Source organism: Bombus huntii, chromosome 2 (genome assembly GCF_024542735.1).
Source record: "Bombus huntii isolate Logan2020A chromosome 2, iyBomHunt1.1, whole genome shotgun sequence".
NCBI lineage: Eukaryota > Metazoa > Arthropoda > Insecta > Hymenoptera > Apidae > Bombus > Bombus huntii.
Genome location: NC_066239.1, coordinates 19,870,020 through 19,895,254, shown reverse-complemented (window position 1 = coordinate 19,895,254; position 25,235 = coordinate 19,870,020). Strand labels below are relative to the sequence as shown.

Genomic DNA, 25,235 nt, shown 5'->3' with positions numbered 1-25,235 from the left:
ACATTGAATTATTGTACATAATCTATATTTAAGTTTGCAATTCAAATTTAAACTAAAACGCGATACCGACACATCTCTCGAGTTCAAGTACACATAATCCTTTTTACGAGTGTGCTACGGTATAATAAAACAAGCGAGTAAGACAAGTACTTATATCTTGACTAAACTAAATTTAACTAAACTCAACTAGACTCAACCAAATTAAAACACTAAAAGTAAAAAGTAATCTCTCTCCATAGTCGTGTCATCAATCGTTACGTTAATTAATGATTGAATAAGCAAATAGCTAATAACCGTTAATATGGAATGTTATTTGAAGCTCTGCGAATGGTTGCAATGATATAAAGTCAACGATGTATAATACGTATACTGCTTGTATAACTGTGAATATAATTGTAAATGAAAGGTACAGCTAGTTATCATCATAAATGACTTCGCTACAGTAATTAATCTACGCTATAGAAGTAAATAGCGTCGCATACAAAACTCATTGCCAGCCCTTTGTGTGTTTATGAAAGGATTCATAAAATTTCGATGTGTAGCGTGTAATCTAATTAATGTTCGTCGGTAACAAACGTTTAATTAAATCCTTTATGGTGGCGGAAACTAACCTAAATACCCTATCCTACTTGTTGACCGAAATCATTGACTAATGACAGTAGGAGATATCAAAGGCTAGCTGTCGGTTGATGGCACAGATTGCGATGACAGCGATAAACGTGCGATTCAGCCGTCAGGACTGTCGATGACGTATAATACGCGAATATTGTGATAAAAGGAACCCTTAGGATACAGATACATCTACATAATGAATTAGAATTGGCAGAATTTAATGACTTAATATAATTTTCGTAGTGTAGTGTTATTATTTTAATCGATATTTTTCAATCTGTTATATTGATCTCAAATAATTGTAAAATTACGATAATTCTTCGAACAATGGTATAGTTTTATTTGACATATATTTTGAAATAAAAATAAATTTCGATAAAATTATATTTAACGATTTGCAATGAAAATTAGAAATCTTTTACTGCAAAGAAAAAATAAGTATAGCAAGTTTTTAAATTGTTGGAATTTAAAATTCAGAAAATCTCTCTTTCGGTGAAAACTCTAGAAATTTGTCAATATATTAGGTTGTCCGAAAAGTGTCTTTCCTTTACAGACACATCTTTCACAACCACGCATCTTTCATCAACATCAGAACAAAATGGATCATACGTAATTCGATAAAATAATATAAAACGAAAAATGATGTGCATCCATTATTTCCTTATAGAACGAAAGAGACTTTTCGGACGACCTAATAATTTGCTACAACTCTAAAAGTACTTTCGAAATTGAGTTTTTATCTCGATAAAAGTTGTCCTTGCATTTTACTCGAAAAAATAGGGAATACGATTATTCTACAATAATTATAGTAATATATAGTAATATAATATAATTATAGTAATATAGTATAGTTTGTAATGGCATCCGAAATTTTTCCAACAGTTTGAACAGTTGGCTTTCACGTGGATGGAAAGACAAAAACTAGGTGGCTCGTACTCCTCGCACAGAGCGCAAAGCGAGAAACACGTGGTGGTATGTAGTACAACGCTGCAAGCCGACACCATCATGGATTTTCTAAATGAATTTTACGCCCATCCCCTTCTACAGGTGAGAAATTCGATCGTGTAATTACTCTTGGCCGATTTAATTTCCTTCTCGATTTTCTTCTCCATTTTCCTCTGTTCTACTGACATAGTGCGCTATCAAATTTACAAATTCCATTTTCACAATTATAATTCATTACCTTATTATTAAAGTAATTAAAGTAAAATGTAAACCAACATCTTAACAATATCAACGCTAATATCAATTATAACGCTTAGAGTTTCGGTATATTCTTGACAAAAGATTCATGAATTTAATTATAATTAGGACTACTACGTTGTATTATTGTCACCTATGGAGCTGGATACCACGATGAGAATGATTCTACAAGTGCCCATTTGGGCGCAAAGGGTAATCTATATTCAAGGATCGTGTTTGAAAGATAGTGATCTTACCAGGGCGAGAATGAACGAGGCCGAAGCCTGCTTCGTTCTTGCTGCAAGAAATTACGCTGACAAAACCGCTGCTGACGAGCACACGATACTCAGGTCAGTTTCGTTCGAAGAATTGAAAAAGAAAAGAAAAATCGTACATGAAACATTGATAAATTATTAACTTATTGGACGATTAATTTTTAATAATTTTATACACACGAAGAATATGTGGATAACATGTCATACAATATACAATAACTTTTCCCATTGACTGAGAATAAAGAAGAATGTCTTATCGATATTTCGATGATCGGCAACAGATCGTGGGCAGTGAAGGATTTTGCACCAAACGTTCCTCAGTACGTACAAATCTTCCGTCCGGAGAACAAACTTCACGTGAAGTTCGCGGAACACGTGGTGTGCGAAGACGAATTCAAGTACGCCCTTTTGGCGAATAATTGCACGTGCCCTGGTGCTTCAACCTTGGTTACTCTTCTACTGCACACTTCCAGGGGACAGTAAGTATAAAAGCGAATCATTCTATTGAAAGAATTACACAGAAATCAATCAAATAGTGTTTTGTCATGGCAAGTCATTAATTTTATTGGAAGTTTATTGGAAGTCATAAAGTTTATTGGAAGAAACTGATCGGTCTGTCCCTGATTTTTTAGAGAGGGACAGCAATCGCAAGAAGAGTGGCACAGACTGTACGGTAAATGTTCCGGAAACGAGATTTATCACATTATTCTCGGAGATTCTCGATTTTTCGGCGAGTACGAGGGTAAATCCTTCACTTACGCGTCCTTTCACAGTCATCGTAAATATGGGGTGGCATTAGTCGCGGTCCGCCCAGCGGAACTTCCGGAATTTTACGAAGATACCATCCTTTTAAATCCTGGTAACTTTCGAATATCGTATAATTCACGCATGATATTCTCGCTCTTATACGTATTCTCACACTCAAAATCAAGAACCACGTAAATAACAACTAGCCCCAACATATCACACTGAAAGACGTATTTTTCCTCAAAAACGTATAAAATCTTTTATTTAATTTCTTAACTATCAAAATCTACCATCGATCGAGGTTCTCAAAAATTATCTAACTCGCTTCAATGTATCACAAGGTCCGCGACACATAATGAAGAAAACGGACACCTGTTACTACATGAGCATTACAAAGGAGGAGAATTCGGCGTTCGTGGTGGCGAACAACCAAACTGGAACCGTGGCGGAGGGTACGCAAGTGGTCGTGGAGACGAAGACCGATGGGACCGGAAACATGAACAGTAATTCGGCCAGTAACACAACAACGAACAACACCACTACCACGATGAACTCTGGCACAGGGGCAGGCACTACGACGACAACGACGACGATCTCTACCAGCTGCACGATCGCCGGTGGTGATGGGAACGGTACTGCAAACAAGCCCGGTGCCAACGAGCACCATCGTTATTCCAACAGTTGTAACAATGCGCTGAACGAAACAGCTTGCTGCAGACAGGAGACGACCTGCACGGGGCCCCGTGGACAGAACGTACACGGTACACAGGCACACAGGGCCCCACAGGTTATTTTGCAGGTCCTCCCTAGCACGCCCACACCACTCGAACACCACAACATACTCGCATCCAATGTCCACCGTGAGTGTCGCATGCGCTTGCCCTTATCTTCTTTTCTTTTATCTTACTCTCTTTTTGGTATTGGTTCTCGTTGTTGTTCCTTTCGTCTCTTTCATCTGATTTTGGCGATACGATTTATAGCTGTACTTTGATATATCCGTTTTCCCTTCTTTTATATCGGTGGACAATTTAATCTTACGCAAGGATATTTGGGCATTTTTATACGTTATCGGAAGAAAGTTCGAAGGGCAGGATGAAGTTAGTACGATTATTAATGAATTATCGTTGTAAGAAAGATAAGAAGAGTATCTATGATATTAATGGCAAATAGTAATGTTTCATTTATTTCGCGTTATGCGGTAGAAATAATGAAGAATGATAGAGTGGATTTGGTTCTAACGATGCCTCTGTATATTATTGATTTATAAATAATTAATTTGTCAAATAATATGGTTCAATATAACTTAGATAGATATAGTTTGAGAAAGTATTAGATTTAGGGAATATTTATTGAATAAAAATTAGTTATGGAATTAACTGTAAGAAGCTTCGAATACATTATCATTTAATTCTGTGGAAAAATGTATTCAACAGTTATCACAAATTTATAACTCCGTCATTTTATACAGCTCCACTTACAATTATATATTTTATACCATAACGTTACAATATAGATCTTGATAAATCTTGATAAATTAATGTTATCAAATTTTCTGTGGGTTTTAAATGTATTTTACGGTGGATTCTTTTTAGAGAAATATGACGTCAGTTTTTATATTTGCATAGTTAGAATAATTGGTACACTTATATTCTTCGTATCATTTATGAGAAAGATTTATGAAAAAATATGTTGTATAAATTTCAACAGAACGATAAATCGATCGACGTAGTATAATAATGTAAGATTGATCAGGGTTTCATACGTACCAAATGAATAATACATATATTAGACGCAAATGTTATGAATTTATGCTGCATTAGACTTTAATATGTTAATTTTGTTGGTACCGATCTCTCTCATTAATTACCATTTCTGTCGCAGTGTAACTAATTTACAGTTCTGCATGCAGTAGATTGGAACGTATAAAAGCAGATAGAAAGTTAATATGTATGAAATTATAAATGACTACCTTACAGCATTAATTGCTAAATTACTTTCTTCTTTTTAAATAAATAGTTCCTTGTTTTATCTAAAGATATTTTTATTTTCTTAACTCAGTTTGCTTGTACTAACCGTTTAAATTGTATTATTGATAAGAATAACAAATAAACATCTAAGCTTAGTAGCATGGCTTTATAACTTAATGCAATGTTTTTGCATTATGTAAATGTTCTTTTCTCTCGTGACTTGTAGATGCATGTTACTATATAAAAAAAAATACGCATGCATAGAATTGAAATTTATGTATAAGAGTTTTTACTCCGAATATAATTTAACTCGAATTAACAACACTGACACATTTTATGTAATTCCTTTATTTTAGACCATGGTGGATATCAAAATAAAAAAATATTTTAAGTGCTTAACATTAAATAATAATAAAATCTTCTATGTGATCCGCTATGTAATTAAAATATAGACGAACTGTTTCCTACTTTCTTTTCTTCTCTTGAATTCAAAACGTTCGCATTATTTTAATCGCTAATGAATGGACTCCATAAACATACATACCACAAAACAGCGTTGAAAATTACAAGAGCGAGGTATTCAGCTTGCAAATAATAATCTTCGATCAAAATAAAAAAATTACCACTATTACTTTGCATTATAATAAAATTACTAAATACGTAGAAAAATTCTAACTGAAGATATGTAACATCTTAATTTATTTTTCAATATCACTTATCAAATTGAACAAATATTAAGGAGAAAAAGATATTAAAAGAAACGTATCGTAATTAATTGGTGATAAAAGAATAAAATATACACAGAAAATATAAACTATTGAAAATAAGTGAACAACAGTACACAGTTTTGAAAATTCTTTAATTTACACATAGACTAATATTTCTTCATGAAGTGTTTTAAAGGATATTTTTTTATACCCCTCTTTTTATCAGTCATGATGAACGGACTGTATTTCTATTTTTATTAGAAACTTTTTTATATTTTTAGGAGATGTGTGTAAATAATTGTTAATAACAGACCTCTAATTTTATAGCAACCTATTTAGACCCAGGAGGATTTGGAGATTCGCGACAGTGTTTGAAAGATGGAGGATCTTCGCCGCAGACACCGATAACCGGAAATCATTTGGACGTTCCACGATCCTTAGATCCGAATCCCAATCTGCTCAGTCCCGAAATCCTCACACAAAGAAGAGGTAAATTAATAATTAAACCAATATTATTCCGCATGCTTAGTTAAAATCTGTAAATTCATGTACAAAGACAGATACGGAAATATGGAAGTAGTATAAGTCAACCATTATAGGTACAGGAGAAGAATTTTGCAATTTTTGAAGGAAATGCATGATGTACGCCAAATAATACATTTTTAAGCGGTTACTATTTGATATCCAGAGTACTAGTGCAATAAATCATTTATTATAGCATGTATTTGATAAATAATGTTTAAAATGGAACGATGGTGATTCTTCTTTTAATCGCTGCCAATCAACGTTTAATTTCCAGGCCACCGAAACATATAGTGGCAAAGTATAAATTCAACTAATTATATTACAAAAAGTATCGTGTATTTCTATTTGAAAATATTAGAAAGAGTCAGAATAATCATCTAAACACAATTGTACAAAACGTGTGCGTACTAAAGTGTAAAATACATAAAGTTCTATAACATGTGAATTCTTATAAAAGAAATTACATCAAAACGTTGCAGGAAGTAGGAGACCGAGCATTTTACCAGTTCCGGACATGTTAACGAGCTCAACCTTGCATCTTCCCGGTCAAGAGTCTTTAGACCACGAAGGTGACGAGTCTGAGGACGAAATGGACGACGACGTACCTTGGAGATCGCCCAGCGAGAAAATAGCGTGAGTATGATCGACTTCTAATCGCAATTCATTTTATTTCTTTCTTACGTCCAAGGTCGGAAGGATCGAAGGTACAAGGTTTCCTAGCACATCCAATATGGACGCGAGGAAACTGACGGTCAAAGATTAGCGCTCGCTACAAATTTATAGATACGTTTATTAGATAGATGAGAAAGCTGGTTTCCTCTCTTTGACAAATCCTTTTGATCTATGTATTGAAGCACGATCGTGAAATCCTTTACGAGTGAAACGATCATGCACTATCTCGGGCACTTGCATGGCACAGTCTCTTGTGCATCGAACGTATTTTGTGTATAAATTTTTTCTACATATACACATATGCATATCTATATACTACATATTACTATCATATGTAATATATATTGGTATATGAATATATATTTATATTTGTTTATATATTTATACATATACCGGATGAATGTACCTTGTTTGTCATTGTTTTTATATTCTGAATATTGTACATTATACCTCTCGATATTAGTTTTTAGGAAGAACATACTGGCTACTTGAAATATTAGATTTTGCATTATACTACGTCAAACTATTTAGATTGTTATTTAGCGTTATATATATGAGAATATTGCCGGTATTTTCTTTGGAACGCAATAAGGATACACTGTAGGATCGTACAGTCGATAAAATATTCATTTTTGATATCTCGTTTACGCACAATCGTTCAATTACAGACGTCCATATATTTTATCATTACTACAGATGTAGTCTGTCGGATTACTTGGTACTTTTATTTATTTATTAATTTGTACGATAATATAAATTAACGTGATTCGATTTTATTCAGTGATATATAGATTTCTTTGGTGAAACTTTTTACAATTAAAGACATTCAAATATCGAAGCTCGTAATATTCTCCATTAAATTGTGGTAATGAAGTAAACGTTGAAACGTCTCTGAGACGAATCGTCTGTCGTTAAGGATTAATTGAGTAAACGAAAATCTGTACTATCTTATCAGAGTTACTATCTATTATAGGAAACAACGTTTAGCAGCTACGCTGCAGAAACTATGCACCATGCTCATCTTGTTTCTGCACCCCTAGATGTTATTTCCTCTGATCGCCTATTCGACGTAACGTACCCATAACGTAACCATATCAATTTCCTGTCTTATAATGATTTAGTAGCGTTTGAAGATCACAGGGGAAAACACGATAAGTACAGCCATTTTTATTTTTTCCTTTTAATAGGAATTTATGATCAAACGGGAGAATTTTAACGTGACACGATTAAAAATGGAAACAATCTGTCAGTTTCGAAAATGTAATTATTTTCAAATAGTTGATAAATCGGCGAAGTTTCGTGGAAAGCTAAGGTATAATTATTAAAACAAACAGTATTTTAATATCTTCGATATTTCGTTGCCTCGGTATTACGACGAACAATATTTTGAAAATTTAAAAGGGGATGTGAAAACACACGTATTTGTCGAAATCAAATAAACTGACGATCTTTCAAAGTTTAAAATTGCTTCCTTGTAAAACAGAAAAAATGTAACTTGTCGTGTTCTTCCTTGCAGTCTTTATTTTCAAAGATACAAAATCTATATTTTCTCTTCTTTCCATCCAGTATTTACCATCCGACACTTTTCCACACCTCCGTCACATCCGTGCAAACACTTTCGAAATAAAGTTTCCATTCGATACAATACATAAAAAATTCGAAACGAAATTTGGTCGAATTGAAAAAATTTTGATTTCGAACGACGACAACAACGACGACGACGACGAAATTTCCATCTCGAAGCGTGTAACGTCGAGCGATCTGAAAAGTTCGAATGTCACGGTGACAAGAGACAGACAGGGCGAATAAGGTAAAAGTTTTGGAGCACGAGAGGTCGTTGTCACGCGAAACCTGTCATTCAACATCCTAAAATACAATTAAACGCAAGTTTACGTTGATGGTCGGTCTGTCCTGTATGAATGTCTCTCGATGCCTGTGCCACACTAATCGACCGTCGATGGTATTGAATCGCTGCTCGATGCTGTCCTGCCTGACACCCTATATGTCCTCATGGATGTTTTCGATGTCTTCCTTCTTGCATCGTCTTTATGCACTGCCGTCTTCACGCACGACCTTTGCCCAGCAGTTTCAAAGGGTGAGTTCACGTTTTTATGCTTTCGTACAAACTATCCTCGCGTCGCGTCGAGGGAACGTTCAGAACGAAAACGTCGAATCGTTTTGAATTTTCGATATGTTACCACTGCAAAGCACCGATCGAAGTTACATTTGATTCGACTGTGTCGAATAAAGTGACTGTACTTTAAATTTAACTTAAATTTACAAATTTAAGAGAGAAGAATTTTTCAATTAAGAATTACGTCAATTTAAATATAAAATTGGTAATAATCTTCTATGAAGTAGATTTTTTCTCTATAAAGGGTTTCGTGTATATGTGTGTGATATTTTGGTAATTAAAATCAACGCTTTATCTTATTCTTAAGGATTATAAAATCCTCTGTTTCTTTTTTTTCTTTCTTTCTTTCTTAATTAATACCTTGCTTCAGTCACGTTATTAATAGGAAAAAACTGTTTTTATTTGGAAACGTTCTCTCGCTTATTACCTATCATAATATTATGTATAGAGAAAAGGGAAGCGTGAATTAGTTCGTGCTCTTAAAAGATTGATTAGCCAGACACTTTCCGCAGCATGCATATTTCAGCGGAAGTTGTGGCGCGTGATCGCGAGACACACGCGAAGAAAATGGGCGAAGGAAGTTGATAAAGAGGTCGCGGTAGATACGCAGCTTCGGAATTTATTAACTGATTCAAGCAAACTTTAATCATCTACATCGTGCATCGAGGTTCGCTGTTTAATACGGCTCGTTGAATCGTTTGCAATGGAACGAGCTCTGAAATTGAAGTTATTCTGATACGAAACACGCGGCATTGCAAGGTGAATGAAGTTACGAAAATGTTGGACGTAGCCGAAATGAACTTTCCATCAGGTCGGATTGATCGGTTTTCAAGGTATTCGTGTAGCACCAAGTAAATTTATTAGATAAATAATTGTAATTCGTAACTCTGCTTCGAACAGCTTCCTTAGAAATTATTGAAATTGCAGTTTTTGACGATACTTTTTATGCAACGTATTAAAAAGAAATTTTTTACTATGTCTACAATTGCCAGGATACGTAACGCAATTAAAAGAAAAAAAGAAACGAATAAAAATAAAAGAAGAGTAACGCGTAACAATCAGGAAATTGTTACGATGCATCCTTTAAAGTTGTACCGACCTGAATGGATGAAATTCCCATAGAAACGAATAATATAGAGATACCAAGCGTATTTTCCATTTAAACTTTGACAATTTATACATTCCATTGGAATATGTACGAACAACCGCGGTGCTTTATGCTTATCTCAAGCATAAATATGATTGTTCATATTCATAATTTTCATTTTCATTTACCACTTTGGTCACTATAAGCTAGTATTTGCTTAGTATAAGCATAAATATTATGGAACGCGTATTACTCGGTATTTTTCATATGCAAATCGTTCATTAGATAACATTAAACGCATTAAGATGTTATTCCACGTGACTTCTTTAGTCACGCACATATTATTTAAACGTGAGTTATAAAGGTGGCATGATGAATTTACCTATTTGGAGAATTTCTTTCTCTTCGCGATATCGTCATTAATTTATCCTTATATAATGTAGTCAGATTTTATATATCTGTTGCGTATAATGTTGTAGATGTGTTTATCGAAATTTCAAAAAATCTCACGATAACTAAATCTGTATATAAATAGTTTGAGGCAAAATGATTTTCATATCGTTTCATATTTATAGGCAATAATAATAAGAAATATTTTGATACACTAACACGTATTAGTTTTATCTATAAATAACTGAGAATGATTTTATGTGAAATAGATGCAGCAAAAATAGCAGAATGATGGAAAATATTAGTTTCTGCATAATGCATGTATGTATGTAGAACACACGCGAAAATCTTATCTGACAGTATTGTAATTTAAATAACTTAACATTTAAATTGAAAATGATGCAGTTATTTACTTTCAAATAATTTGAAGAATCAGTTTTTAAAAATAGCTCGATACTCAGTACACGACTCTTATTTTAATACCCTTATTTTATTTAAAAATTGTACATGTTTTTAATATTTTGATCATTCTACACATTCGCACATGCTTGTCACGTTGTACACGTCAACAGTATAACATCACGTTTTATCACTGTATCGATATAATTAGTGCGATACACATTGCATTTGAAACCTGCGAATCGTGTAAAAATACATTTTCTTCGTTTCAGTCTATAATAATTCATATGGAAAATAGTTTAAATATTATTTAAAAATAAAACAATTGAAAAGAGCATTAAAAGAATATTCTTATAGATGTTATTCAATTGCAATTTGATTATTATGTTATTAGAGAAAAAAATGTATATTATATATCAAAAATTGTATAGTTTTTAATATATGTAAAAAATGGTTCCGATTATAAATATCAGGCAGCAAGTGTTCTTCGTGCTTTACATTTCGATGTGACAAAAGATTCCAAACAGAAAGTACAAAATGTCTTTTCATGCATTCGAAAGCTTACACCTGCTTACAAAGTCAAATGCAATGCATACTGTGTATGAATTATACAACAATTTAATACAACGTCGATGTGATTATAGGATCGTTAAAGGATTTCCACCTGTTTCACCCTTCATAGGGGTCTCGCCAACTTTATGTTATTTGCTGAAAGAAAAGAAACCACTCTGCTGTCTTCAGCTTGCACAGGTGAATATTTGATAGACTTGCAAAGTGAATGCTGATCTCAAATTATAATTGCAAATGTTCTTGGTTGTTAGGTGTGCCAACATTGTAGCTACAGAAACGCGAAAGAGTACAATTGGCAGAATAAGACCATTATCCTGGCAGCTGATTACGCTAGTAATGGGATCTATAACTTCATAATTCCTTTAAGGGCTCATTTTAGGTATCCTCAAAAAAATGATGTATTCAATTTATCTATAGTGTAAACTTTGTACGATCATTCAAAAGTCTGTACTTTACAAACTGTCTATACTTCAGAACTGTTCTAATCTATCCTTACTGGAAATTAAATTTCAAAATAAAAGAATATTTTAGTGTAAAAAAATTGCATAATGCTAATCAATGGTCTGTGTTAGGTCAAAAACTTCGTTGAACCCAATCATTCTTCTGCTGGAACGGACACCGGAAATTGCGTTCCTCGATGCGGTGTCTTACTTTCCTTTGGTATACTGGATGCGAGGTACCATCGATTGTTTGGACGATCTTCTTCGCGCTGGTATCACTCTAGCGGAAAATGTCGTCGTCGTAAACAAGGAACTTAGTAATTCCGCAGAAGAAGACACTTTGGCTGACTGCAATACCATCGTCGCGGTTCAGACGATGTTTAAGTAAGCATTGAAAATCTTTCACAAATAACTATTATACTAAACCATGAAAATATAGTGTAAAATTTCGAGAGTGTTCAATTAATACACATACTATTTTATATTTTATTGGCATATATTATTTGATAAATATATACGTATTTAAACTTAGTATTTATACTTGATATTTTAGTATATTATTTTGAATAAGTTCCAAGTTTATTCTATTTTTGTCTCATTTTGATTTCGATTTAATTCCTTTACAATTACATTATGTGATGAATATGTATATACACAAATATATTTACTGAAAGCATTATTTGTGAATTTGCAGATTCTTTCCTAGCATAAAAAGCATAACGGAGCTCTCACAATCGAGTAATATGCGTTTCATGCAATTCAGGGCACACGACAAGTACGCTCTTCATCTCAGTAAAATGGAAAAGGTATTTCTCTCTATTGTTTTAAATGATAATTTTTAGAAGCGCTCGAGCAATTCGTAATTAATAGCAGACTTTGATCTTTCAATAATAATTAATCCACTGATTATTAAATTAAACAATAATTTATGCTTATTTGTGTGTCACGTGAAAAAGTGAAATATCATTAAATAAAGAAGGAAGCGATGAAATTATTTTAACGTTAAATATAGAAGTAACAATTTGCATTCAATTTTACCATGTATTCAAGTTTACTCTACTTTATTAGTAAGTAACCTACTACGGAGATTTCTTAATTAAGTAACTAATCTCCAATGAGGCTTGATAATACGTAAAATTTGTTATCTTAGATTATCTCGTATTTCCTTACAACGCTACTTGCCTTTAGTGATTATAAACACGTATACTTGACCTTTACTTAGTTACCTTATCCGTATAAAGGAAATTTTATTACATTACAAACACGAGACGAGCATATCTTCTATAGTAGAAAAGCAATCAACTTGGAAACCTCTCCAATACTTGGAGTTAATGATGATAGTATTATATTATGAAATAGATTTGCTTACATCTTAATATATTATAAGAGTTAAAATAATTTTGTTCTTGAAAACTTCAGACTTTTATCTCACTTTAATCCTTTCATCTTTGACAAATTGTTAATGAATTAAATGGTAAAGCTCGTCTTAAACTTTAGTGCATTATGCATTTTTTGCAAACACATCAGAAAGAAATATGTTTCTATTATGAATAATTAATAAAATAACACTTTTCCATAATAAAAAGAAAATTGAATTCTCAAAGGTGAAATAATTTTCTGTGTAGTATAAAAATTAATCAAATTTTTAACTGCAATTAAGAGTATATTTCGAACCATTTTAATTGTTTTAACAGAGAGAAAAGGAAAGAGGCTCGCACATATCTTATATGTTTCGATTGCCTTTTGCGGCTGGCAGTGTCTTCAGTGCTTCTATGCTGGATACACTTCTTTATCAAGCATTTGTTAAAGATTATATGATAACGTTCGTGAGATTGCTGTTGGGTGTGGATCAAGCGCCAGGCTCTGGATTTTTAACATCGGTAAAAGATTCGAAAGTATTCTTTCACATCCTTCCTTGTTTCTCAATCGAGTTCATCGCAAAAGTATCCGCTCACATTGGAAATTCACAATCAAGTATACTTTACATACACAACGTCACATATATATGTATAAAAAATAGGAAATAAATGACTCTATTTGTTTACAAACATTTATTATTTTTTTTCTATACAATAATAATAGTCTAATAATTGAAAAATGAAAATTACGCATATACCGCAAAGTCATATTTTGAACGAGTATCTTGAAAAAAATCTGCGCTATATTTAGACCAACCAATTTCTATATTGCACATTTTTTCAACACAAAAATGATTGAGGTTTAATTATTATCCGAGTAAAAACTTACTCGAAAAGTTTGGAAAGTGAAAGAGATACGAAGGAATGGTTGACCTCGCCGTCTTAATTGATGGTTTCATCGATCGAGCTAAAAAACAGCACTTTTAACTCTATTAACGACACTTCCAACTCAATTACTTTACACTACATGTACATATTTTGCGATAATTCTACTTCCAATTAACCACAACTACGCCCCTAATTAGACACATTTTCCAACTTAATCTAATTACTCGTACATCCCAAACTGTAATTAACTAATACATCTAAATTTCCAAGGGAGAAAGAAACTCCACCCCCTCAAATTGCTTCATTATCCGGTTAATTACAGATGAGAATTACGAAGGACGACATGTGGATCAGAACCTATGGTAGATTATACCAAAAGCTATGTTCGACTACTTGCGAAATTCCCATTGGTATTTACAGAACGCAAGACACCACAGTTTCAGACACGTCTCACGTGAGTAAAAAGATTATTCTTTCTCGATAGTGACAACTATAATTATAAGTGATTGGTTCGTGTACTATATATACATATTCATAAGGGCAGGAAACAACTTTTTGAATGGCAGCTGTGAGTAGCGCATGGTTGTAATCCCGCTCTATCTTATGCTCTGTATCTATCCCGGTGTCAGCTCGTGCAGCGTTTTTTTTAGAGATATCTGATCCCTTTCAATGAGAATCAAAGAAATGTAGGGCTCTTGCATCTTGTTGAAACGATGCTCGTAGCACGTCCTTCGATCCTGAACGTGTTCGTTTCTTTGAACCTGCATCGTGTTAGAAATATTATATATATTATTATTATAAATCGAAATGCTTCTTCCGTTGATAACGCGTTAATTCGACTATTGAGATTCATTTTTAGTATACCTTCCGCGCGTGCGTGTGTGTGTGTGTATGTACACGATCACGCGAAATATTAGATAATATAGATATTTATTCAATACCTACATACAATGGCCTGTGAAGGTTGCAATTTGCTACTATTAATTATTAATTTGTGGATAAATTTCGGTATATCGTAATTGTCTAATTATATTAGCAACTTTGAAGCAATTTGCAGTATTTATACGAATGGATTGTTAAAACATATGTATGCTTCGGTTACAATGAACATTCGAAAAGTGAAAAATAATTTACGCTTGTAACTATGTAAAAATTATTACCGAAAAGATAGATAGTTTTAAGCTAAATAGATAATTTCTAACAACGTGTTCATATAGTTTCGAGCCTATTCAACCTATTTTATTAATTCCACTTGAGGCTACCTTCTTTATTTCCCCAAGTACTCACAGAAGGTTCGAATGCATCGCGTTTGGGTTCGAATCTACTTAAAAAGTACCGTTTCTTTTTTTCGAAATACTTGCAGAACTTCCGAATACGCTCTGTTAATGTTCTTGCTTCTTTATCAAAAGACATTTCTATTAAACCTGCGACTCGAGCCCATCGCTTCTTACGGGCATCCTGTACGCTGCTTCCACGGAGGAAGCTTAATAGACAAAAGTCAATGAACGTACACGATACTAGCACAGTAGCCACCGATCATGTACATATGACAAAAGAAAACGAAATAAAACGAAAACCACGATCGAGCAGCGGCGTGCGTGCGAAATGTGAACGGTGGGCTATCATTAGTAAGGGTAGAAATGCTTATCGTTTTGGCAGGGCGACTCAGACGCGGAGAGCGATGCCGGCGTCGGCGTGACGTACAAGGTGCGTCATTCGGCGGCAGCTTCGTGCCTTGCGAATTGCGCCACCCGCGACAAGGGTGCCTCAGCTGTGAGTACAGAGTCGACGTTGTCTGGTCGCCGTTTATTCTCTCGATCGATTTCTTCTATGTTGTATATTGTTCACCATACTATTTCTCTTTATATAATCCCCGTACGCCGCATCTCTATTTTCTCTGTTTGCCCCTTTCTATCTATTCTATCACGTATACTACTTTCTCTATCGCTCCATTCTACGCCTTGGTTCTTCTTTCGCTGGTGTTCAAAAAAAAAAAAAAAAAAAGAAAACTCACCATATTGCAGAGCGCATGCCCAGTGTACCAAAGCAGTCAGTGGCTTCCGGCCTGTGAACGTTCAAGAACTCTCTGTTCGTCTTCACCGCCTACATTGACCTCTCGATCGAGCATCGAGAGCACTCACACTTCAATTTTTTGATGATTGACCTTTTGACGTTGGATGGACGGTGATTGATAAACGTTTGGCAAATGGTTGAAGTTGTTACTAAATTACTCGATTTAGCTCTTTCATTTTTATACGTGAGGTAATTCTTGAAGATCGAGCAATTACGGTAGAACTGCTATTAAACGAACTCTGTTTGACAGAAATATGAATTAATTCGTGAACATTATCGTGGCTTGAAAATTTCCTCTTCCATACACCTCAATACGTGCTTTTTAAATCAAGAAATCGATAGAATGAAATAAACGGAATTAAAGGATACAAGAGTGTCAACAAATCGTCCAATTCGCCAATAATTTATCAATCAATGATCTATCCGAAAAAGCACTAACAATGTGTTATTCGTACGTTCTAAAAATATTCCGCCATTCCACAAATCGAAACTAAAATCCACGCATTTCTTTCAAAGCAGTACTCCGTAAGCCTCGGGGACGAGGCACGAGACAACCACGCCCAGCAGATTGAGAGAGCCGAGATCGCCAACTTGGTCCATTCCCGGATGGAGTCGTTGAACCTCCCAGTAGCCGATTACGACGACGTCTCCGAGAAGCGAAACAGCCTCTCCTACGTGATCATCAATCCCAGCTGCGATCTGAAGCTCGAGGAAGGTGACATCGTGTACCTAGTTCGACCAAGTCCGTTCTCCGCGCAGAAGACTTTCGAACGACACAATTCGAGGAGGAAGAGCAACATCAGCTTCTGTTCGGCCCAACTGGTATCGCAAATGAGCGCAGCGGTGGCTTCGGCCGGTTTACCGGGAGCTGGGGCAGGAAGTCGTCGAGGATCGGGAATCGGTTTGCCAAGAGCTCCTCCGTTGAGCACCACCAAATCGAATTCCTTGTCCTTACCAGACAGTCCGACGGTGGCTGGCGCTCTACGTGGTCGTTCCAATTCTCTGAGAGTGGTCGACGACATTCTGCTGAGACGTAGCAACTCGTTGAGGCAAGGACTGACGATAAGTAGAAGAAAAAGCAGTTTAGAAGACATAGGTTTAGGTGCTCTGTCGCATCCCTCGAACCACAACCCGATTAAAATAGCGCTGAATGGATCCATTGGTCTGGAAGTAACTCCGCCTGAGGAAGGCTCCCAGACAGCTATAGCTAGCAACACAGGAATCCTGGACGTGGGTCTGCCTTCTATGCCAGAGTTGACCGCTGCCCTGGGATCCAATATCGATCCTTGCCTAGGTGGATCTCTAGGTGGATTGTACGATCCTCCAAATCTTCAGGGCCCGTTAGGTTCACAGTCGCCGCAGATCCAAGGCGGTACGCAGGATCCTCAGTACATACAGGGGACGATCGTATGATATAACCTTATGTGGGGACGCAGGTTCTCCGGCATGGTGCGAAACAAATGGCTGTAGCGTTCCCACATGACACGTCAAGATCACTAGTTGGGATGTTGATTCTCAGCATCCTGATTGCCGACGATTTTGGTGGGATTAAATGGTAGTGACGATAACGATGAATTACGAGGCGGCCGGAGAGCAAAGGTGTTTCAATGTCACAGAGGAGGATGGCACACTGTGGCCGGACTTTTATGATTACGGTGAACAGCTTAGAAGAATTTTTTACTCCGTTCTACTTTGGTAGTTTGAGTTTAGCTTAGCGGCGATGGTAGAACGAAGATACTTGACTCGAACCATCGGGGACCTAAGCGTTGCGACGTCGTATAGTCGCGACTGTGATACGTCAGAACGCTGATTCTTCGTTTTCTACATTTGGATGGAACTGGGCGTTAGTCGTTGTAACGTGACTCGTATTAAGTAATTGTTACAAGCCATAATCGTAATTAGCCGAACAAATGATCTAATTACGTTTGTTCAAATGATAAATTATCGGTTGATCTCTGATAAACCTATCGACTTCTTCTCGTTCGATATATACGTAATTCTGATTTAGCGTTACTGAAAATTTCAAAGTTTAATACGAATTTTAAATTATTTAAATTAGTACGAATAAAATGAATCATATGTAGAAGCGTTATTCGATTGAAAATTTCGTTCGAACGATGCCCAGTTCAACCAACGTATAGTTGTTTCAACGAAGGTACGATACTATGTTAATACTAATTCTCTATTTGTAGATAGTGCGATCACGCGTTTCGAGCAACCACAATTTGTTGCGAGTTTCGTTTTAAAATATCTATTGATATATCTCATGGCGTGTGTAGTGGTCTATGTTCTTAAAACGTTTTGCTCTCTAGTCGACTCTAGCGTCCCGACCTCCGTGGATCCGATCGAAATTTTCAGCGATCCAAAACGACGACGAGTATATGCTAGATGAAGAAACTCGCGGTAACGCGTGCCAGAGGTCCAGTGACGCAGTTAATCAATTCGAGAAATTATTAAAACGAAGAAGAAAAAAGCTTGCGACGATGGACAAGATTTAACGACTCTATGATACATTTGAAAATTGAATGAAATATTATTAATTCTATCGTTAAATATTTAAAACAATATAATTTCTTTTTATTCGATAAGAAACTGAAACCTAAAAATTTATATCAGTACGAAATTACATAAATATAAAATTGTTTAGAGCATATGACACACATGCAGATTAATCAGAAATTTATTTATGGACACAAAAGCGTTGAAAACCTCTTAGCACTTTAACGTTATGAATTATGTATCATTTTTTACCACTAATAACGTTCGAAACCAAGATAATTTTGATTTTTATAAGTGTCCAATACAATAGTAAAATTTTTTAATATTTTCAACGATGACATTTACTTTTGTAAACATTTTTGTACCTTTTGTAAGGTACTTTTATACCTCTTATTTTGTACCCAATCATGAGTTTGTGAATACTTAGTAGATTCTGAATTTGCTATCATTTTATCGGATAAAAAGAAATGACAAAACACGTAAATATACATTGACAGGAATTTTTTTGAGCAACGTAACAAGTATCAGCATGTACGATTTTTGCCCGTATGTGGTAAAACGAACAGTTTATATACGATAATATTTAGTATACAACGCTGAAGAAAATAAATTCTTGTCCTTCGTCACACGTGATAGCCGACAGAAGTAGGTAAGAAGAAAGAAACGTCTCCCTAGTGCAAACCCCGATTCTTACGTAGAGTCACGTTCTCGGGGTGAACGTGAGATAATTTTATACTAGAACCAATTTACGACAAGAGTATATCTTATAAATATGATTATAAATATAAATACATGACCATTTTAATCATATCATGCGAGGAACTCAGAAAAACACCGATTGGTGGAGGATCGTTATACGTCTAGAGAAGATGAACAGGATAGGACCTATAAGAGCGAAGAATTGAGAATAAAGTTTCGCTTTGACAAGTAAATGACAAGTTCACATTGGTAAAATGATTTTCAATGGTTTGAACTCGGATAAGAGTTGAGCTAAAACTGAGTAATTTGAACGAAGCTTGATAAAAATTCTTCGATTATAATGGTCCGTAAGCCTGGTTCTACGTTTGCGAAATAATCGAAATAATCGACTAATAAACACAAAAAGATAATCGTCTAGTCGAAATTGTAGTTGCCATTCGATCGAACGAAGGTTACTCACTTTTAAGCAAACGCGATCTTTACTTCTCTTCTTATGATTATTTCGAAACAAGGCAATCCTCGTTGAAATCTTTTATCGAGTTTATAATGTTTAATCATACGAATTGTTTGTTCTTAGCGATGAAAGAGAAACAAGAATCAAGAGAAAAAAAGAGAGTAAAGTTTCGACAATCCGTTTAATCAGTTAGGTAAATACGTAGCCGTCGTTAGTAACGACTTAATTGTATCTATATATTATATTTCTTGACTCAATCGTTTCTCGACCAATTTACACGTTTCTCCGACCAAACGTCATTTTATCGAGTACCTGCTTCGATGCTGCTTCCGCTACGCCCGGCCCGTTTTGTCGTTCGATTATCAGCGATCGGATTAGCTTCATCTTCTGGTTCTTAGTCGAAGAATATTGTCAATATACTATAATCGATGAATTTCGTATACTACTCAAGTTCATCGAACTATATCGAAATACGAAACAATTTCCAAAAACAATCATTGTAAAAGGCCCAGCGTGGAACGTTTTCCCAGCACGAGCCCGATTAAAGCCAAACAGATTCTGCATTTTTCGTTATAGAGCATAAATGAAGCGAATCGATCGATCTCCCCGTCAATCCTTATAGTTCACATAATCATTATTCTATTTAGCCAAATATGCAAATGAATTTTCTGTAGCGATAAATCGTTGATCTGGCCGCGAGCATTTTACACTCTCTTCGATATATTTCTCTGGCCCGTTTTTTCAGCCTCTTTGACTTTCTCTCGCTCATTAACTCTCTGTCTTTCTCACCTTGATTAGCGTAACGAAACCCGTCCCGTCTACGTACATCGACCATCTTCGTCGACGTTGATGGCTCGTAGAGTTTAGTACACAGTTTGAGACGCAGCCGTGGTATTTTTCAACGATGATTTTCTACGATCTAACGACCGATGAAAGCACCGAAAACGAAAACGAGTCTCTGGTTAATCCAGAGATCTGTACGTTATGCTCTGATTATGAAAACTCGATGCGAAGGATTCTACAAACGTTTAGTTTAATAAAAGACAGAAAGCATGTAGAAGTTCGAAAAGTATAGCTATAACGTGGTAACGAATGAAAACACGTGTATAAGCTTTTCAAAGTTCGAGGACATCGATGGATGTTGATAAGCTCGTAGCACTCGTGATAAATATTCATACGTGGCAAGTTTTTATTTAATCTTCTGTAACGTGAAATCTGGATTATCGACGATTAATATATCAATTAATGGAACATTCGATTAATCGAAAATTTAGAGATGCACTTTTGTAGGGGAAATTGAAAAACAAGAATAGAAGTTGAAAGAAATTGTTACATTTTTATGCAAATGATTCTTTTTTCCTGTTCGATATTAGGTGATACTTGTGAAATAAATTCAGATTTTTTTATAGAAGATTAAATAAGAACTAAATAGCTTCGTGTTAAGAAAACGAAATTGCAAAACGTGATACACAAACACGATTGAAACAAAAATTACGAAATTTCGACAGAAATCTTCTTGCAGGAGAAATTCCTGTGAATCTTGTATTTTTCGATACTAAAGGGATTCTGCTACTTATATCTTTACCGACTCAACGACCGAAGTGAAAACGAAAAAAAAAAAAAAACACAGAACAATAAAAGCATAAAAAAATACGGGATATATTTAATAATAAAAGAAAAAAAAAGTAATCGAAATTCTATAAGATACTAACAGAAAGACATTCTTTCAGCAGTGTACATAGATTAATTGTCATAGAATCGATCGAAAACAAATGTGACCTGAAACTAAAGCGAGTAGCGTGTTATTACTATGCGTTGTTGTTCGACAAAAAGCGATGTGAAAGTAAAACTGTCCTCGAGTGTATGTGAAAAATCCTAGTTACGTCTGACATAAGAAAACCGATTGTCCATGATTCTGTTAACATTTGTATAAACATTAGCAACGATGTAAAACCGCGAAAGTCTGGTATCCGTGAGTGGGCAAGTGACATTTTTTATTAACAAGCGACTTTGAAAAAATGAAAACAAAAGAAAAATACGAAGAAAGACGAGAGAAGGATCAATTGGGAAATAAAGTAAACGGTAGCGTAAACGTAAAATAAAGTAAAGAGAGAACGCGAACGAACATTTCGCGGATATATCGCTATATTAACAATGGAGATTAATATTACGGTAATATTAAGAAACTTCAGACGAGTATATATCAGAAAAAAAAATTATCGTCGTGTCTTCATAGGAAAAAAAAAAACCAAAGAACAATCTTGATTTATCGGCGCGTGAATCCTCGAATCGATAACCCTTTCGCAAGTTCCTTGTCGATTTCTAGTCGATCATAAGGGTTCTGAGAGTTAAATTACAAAGCGAACTGCCGAGCTTGCGACATCGAAACGATATACATTTTCTCGTTTTTTCGATACACAGCGCGCGGTTTGACCAGTAATCCATCGTTTTATGTGAAAAATACAGAGCGTACTTGAAAGTAATTTATTCACGGTAAATTGATTTTTCATGGATATTGCGTTGAAATTGTATTCTTTATTTGTACGTAGAGCTCGAAGACAAAACGTGCGGATAACGTTCGGTGGAGCGTATTATAGAATTACGCGTGAATTTTTTACGCGTCCATAATGAATAATGTCAAATCTACTGTAATAAGAAATTTTTTTTCATGAATGTATCGTTCACCTCGAGGTTCGGTAAAATTATTAACGAGATTCCTCGTAGCAGAGTATCTTTCGGTTTTCTACAAAATCGATTAGTTCTATTTTTATTTCGAGCAAATTTTGTTGCTTAAACAGTATTGTACCGTTGATCGTGCTTCTTTTTACAATTTTATTCTTTGAAGTTGAGAATAAAATGATTTTTCCAGTTAAGTGGGAAGAATTAGTCCGTAAAGATTTAAATCTAAAGTCCAAATTTAATTTTCAAATCGTGAACGAAAATATTTATTATAAGCTGTTTTCTCGTATTTTTATATAAAATTTTAATCATTGCTTTAAGCAATCGAATATATTGAAGAAATTAATGTCATTAAGACATCGTTTCTCTTAAAAGTGATAATTTGATATATCTTCTGTTCCTATGAAAAAGTTAGATTATTAATTGAAAAATTCGATAAAAATTTTCTCTTTGACGTCGTTTAATATAGCATAAGCATCGAAAGAACATACAATATGTGTGTAATTTGATTGTAAAATGTCATTTACGCGTGCAATATGAAATAACGACGAAGAGTGAATTTTTTCATAACAAATGAAGAATGAAAAATTACATTAATGTTTTATTATAAAAAAAAAAAAATCTCGTGCTGTGCTGAATAATATTCAAGTATTTGTATTTTTAGAGTATGTTATAAAGATGAAATAGGTTGAAGTATTCATGTTTTATGAAAGATATGTTCATAAGTATCTTATGAAGATATTCAACAAAATATTTAAAGTAGTGGTTCCTTTCAATGTTACAATTATAACAATATCTTTAATTTCTTTTATCATTTTAAAACATTACTTCACCTGTATTTCAAAATTTTCGAACATTCAGTGCAAAAGCAACATAATATAGATCATATCTCTCGTATTTAATTAATTTCTATCGTGTCTTGATTGTTAATTCATTCGTAGATACCCTAAAATTTTATAGCATAGTTGTCGTTCTGTCAATTAATTAGAAAAACAAATCCCGAACTGTATAAAATCGTTGAAAAAACTAAAGAAACTATTCCCATTCGATGTATCGTATGGTATGCGCCGTGAAAGGACATGTTCCCTTTTCTGATCGATTCGCAAAGCATAAAAATTTCGGTGAAAAAATTATTTTCCTTTCAGACAAGATCGAAAAGGGAGCATGAAATGAACGAATCTCGAGGGCGTGGTGTTTTCAGTGTCGTCGAGCTCGTTTCCACAACATACGAATTAAAAAGTTAATCCTTGACCACGAAAGGAACTACGAACGGCTGTATGTAATGTAAAATAAGAAGAACAGAAAAACAGAGAGAGAATGTATCTATATCTATATAAATATATATATATATATACCACGTGACACATTGTCACGCGATGCGTGCATGTAAATTTATTATAAATAAATTATTATAAAGCAGTAACATCGTTTCCTTCTGATACGTCGCATTTTATTTCGTGAACGTACAATTCCATTCATTTCATCGCTTAGAGTAACGTAGATCGAGTGAAAACTTGTATTACAAATGTCTGTTTCATTTTCTTCTTTTTAGGAATGTGCTTGAAACATGTTTAGTAATTTGTAATCTAACTATTTTATATTAATCGATGTAAATGTTTGAGTTAATAGTTCTTGAATAATTTGTTTTGTTTGTTCGAAGTGAAAAGAAAGTGTTACATAATGGTTACGTGTTTTTTAAATAATGAAGATACTTTCGATTCGATACTACACTCTATCCGTAGTTGTATTGTCAGAAAAATTACAGGTATGTCTCGCTTCGTGATGTTTCTGAGGTAAACAGCGAAGGAACGATCAGTCTCTGACAATTTCTTTTTTATTAATACTATTTATCCGTAAGAAATTACGTATCACTATCGTGTTACTCTTCGGTTCCTTGACAACCGGCTGTTTAACAAAAAATAATTTCTATTCCTTTACTTATCAAAATAGCAATGAAAGTACTAAAAGTACTTATGTCAAAAAAAAAAAAAACTAGAAACTATCATCATACCAAATTAATATCTTCTTCCCCTATATAACAGTGAAATTGAAATATTCCTTTTAAAAAAGTGATATCAATGTCACAGTCTGCTTTTTCAAAACGGAAGCCGATCTTCAAAGATTAAACGCGTACATACACATCTTGTGGTCATCGTCGTTTAGGATTCAATATCATAACGCCATGTTATGTTACCGACGATTAATAAAACAGACGAGATGTTTCGATTTCGTGTAGTACGTGGAATGTTTTCATTTATTCTACGTGTATGCACATCTGTGTTGTTATATATACATATATTATGTGTATTGTCGCTATTCATGATTTTATAAATACATCGCTTAAATACAGTATCGACAAGTGTGGGCAGATTCGTCTAACGAACTAACCTAGTGGCTCTTCACAGGCTTCAACACGTTTTCCGTGAACTGACCAACGATATTACCTCTCGGATGGTAACACGCCACTATCACACAGGTTCCGTCCCTTTTAGCCATCGCTATACCCATTTCGACAGTCTTTTTCCAAACGATCTGTGTGAAATGACCTAAACAAAAAGAAATAGGTAATTATTAACAATCGTAATTTTGTCTTGTACATTTAATGTCTCGATTTATTATTATAAATTTTAAAAAATCGATAGAAAATGCAGCAATTTACGTTAAAAAGAATTGATCGTTGTCATTGAAACGGTAACACAGGAGTACCATCAAAAAGTATAATTTCTTAAATTTTGTAAAGAATTTATTATCTCGCAAGAAATTAGCATATATCAATTTTGTTACTAGATATAAAAATATTACAAATTAATAATTTATAAAATATGATACGCTTACTTTAGCAAAAATTGTCTTACAACGTTAACGATTAAACAGCAAG

At 34.4% G+C, this 25,235-nt stretch overlaps 2 protein-coding genes across 13 annotated transcripts in view; one reads left to right on the top strand and one right to left on the bottom strand.

Annotated features, from left to right (window-relative positions):
• Window positions 1-21,307, top strand: part of LOC126876482 (potassium channel subfamily T member 2) — a 202,654-nt gene extending 181,347 nt beyond the window's left edge. For 5 of the 9 annotated variants that reach the window (XM_050639365.1, XM_050639359.1, XM_050639353.1 and 2 more), the window contains 15 exons: window positions 1,495-1,659; window positions 1,924-2,144; window positions 2,351-2,548; window positions 2,702-2,928; window positions 3,158-3,676; window positions 5,818-5,979; window positions 6,495-6,648; window positions 11,342-11,447; window positions 11,519-11,646; window positions 11,840-12,091; window positions 12,402-12,513; window positions 13,402-13,587; window positions 14,276-14,407; window positions 15,613-15,726; window positions 16,543-21,307. In XM_050639365.1, the coding sequence (XP_050495322.1) occupies window positions 1,495-1,659; window positions 1,924-2,144; window positions 2,351-2,548; window positions 2,702-2,928; window positions 3,158-3,676; window positions 5,818-5,979; window positions 6,495-6,648; window positions 11,342-11,447; window positions 11,519-11,646; window positions 11,840-12,091; window positions 12,402-12,513; window positions 13,402-13,587; window positions 14,276-14,407; window positions 15,613-15,726; window positions 16,543-17,439 (3,573 nt within the window). In that variant the 3' untranslated portion in view covers window positions 17,440-21,307. The remainder of the gene's footprint in view (window positions 1-1,494; window positions 1,660-1,923; window positions 2,145-2,350; window positions 2,549-2,701; window positions 2,929-3,157; window positions 3,677-5,817; window positions 5,980-6,494; window positions 6,649-11,341; window positions 11,448-11,518; window positions 11,647-11,839; window positions 12,092-12,401; window positions 12,514-13,401; window positions 13,588-14,275; window positions 14,408-15,612; window positions 15,727-16,542) is intronic. The other 4 variants (XM_050639360.1, XM_050639372.1, XM_050639343.1 and 1 more) reach the window with 3 other exon arrangements.
• A 352-nt stretch (window positions 21,308-21,659) lies between these two features.
• The window catches only part of LOC126876558 (uncharacterized), a 38,332-nt gene continuing 34,756 nt past the window's right edge, over window positions 21,660-25,235 (bottom strand). For all 4 annotated transcript variants that reach the window (XM_050639437.1, XM_050639428.1, XM_050639448.1 and 1 more), the window contains one exon: window positions 21,660-24,903. In XM_050639437.1, the coding sequence (XP_050495394.1) occupies window positions 24,746-24,903 (158 nt within the window). In that variant the 3' untranslated portion in view covers window positions 21,660-24,745. The remainder of the gene's footprint in view (window positions 24,904-25,235) is intronic.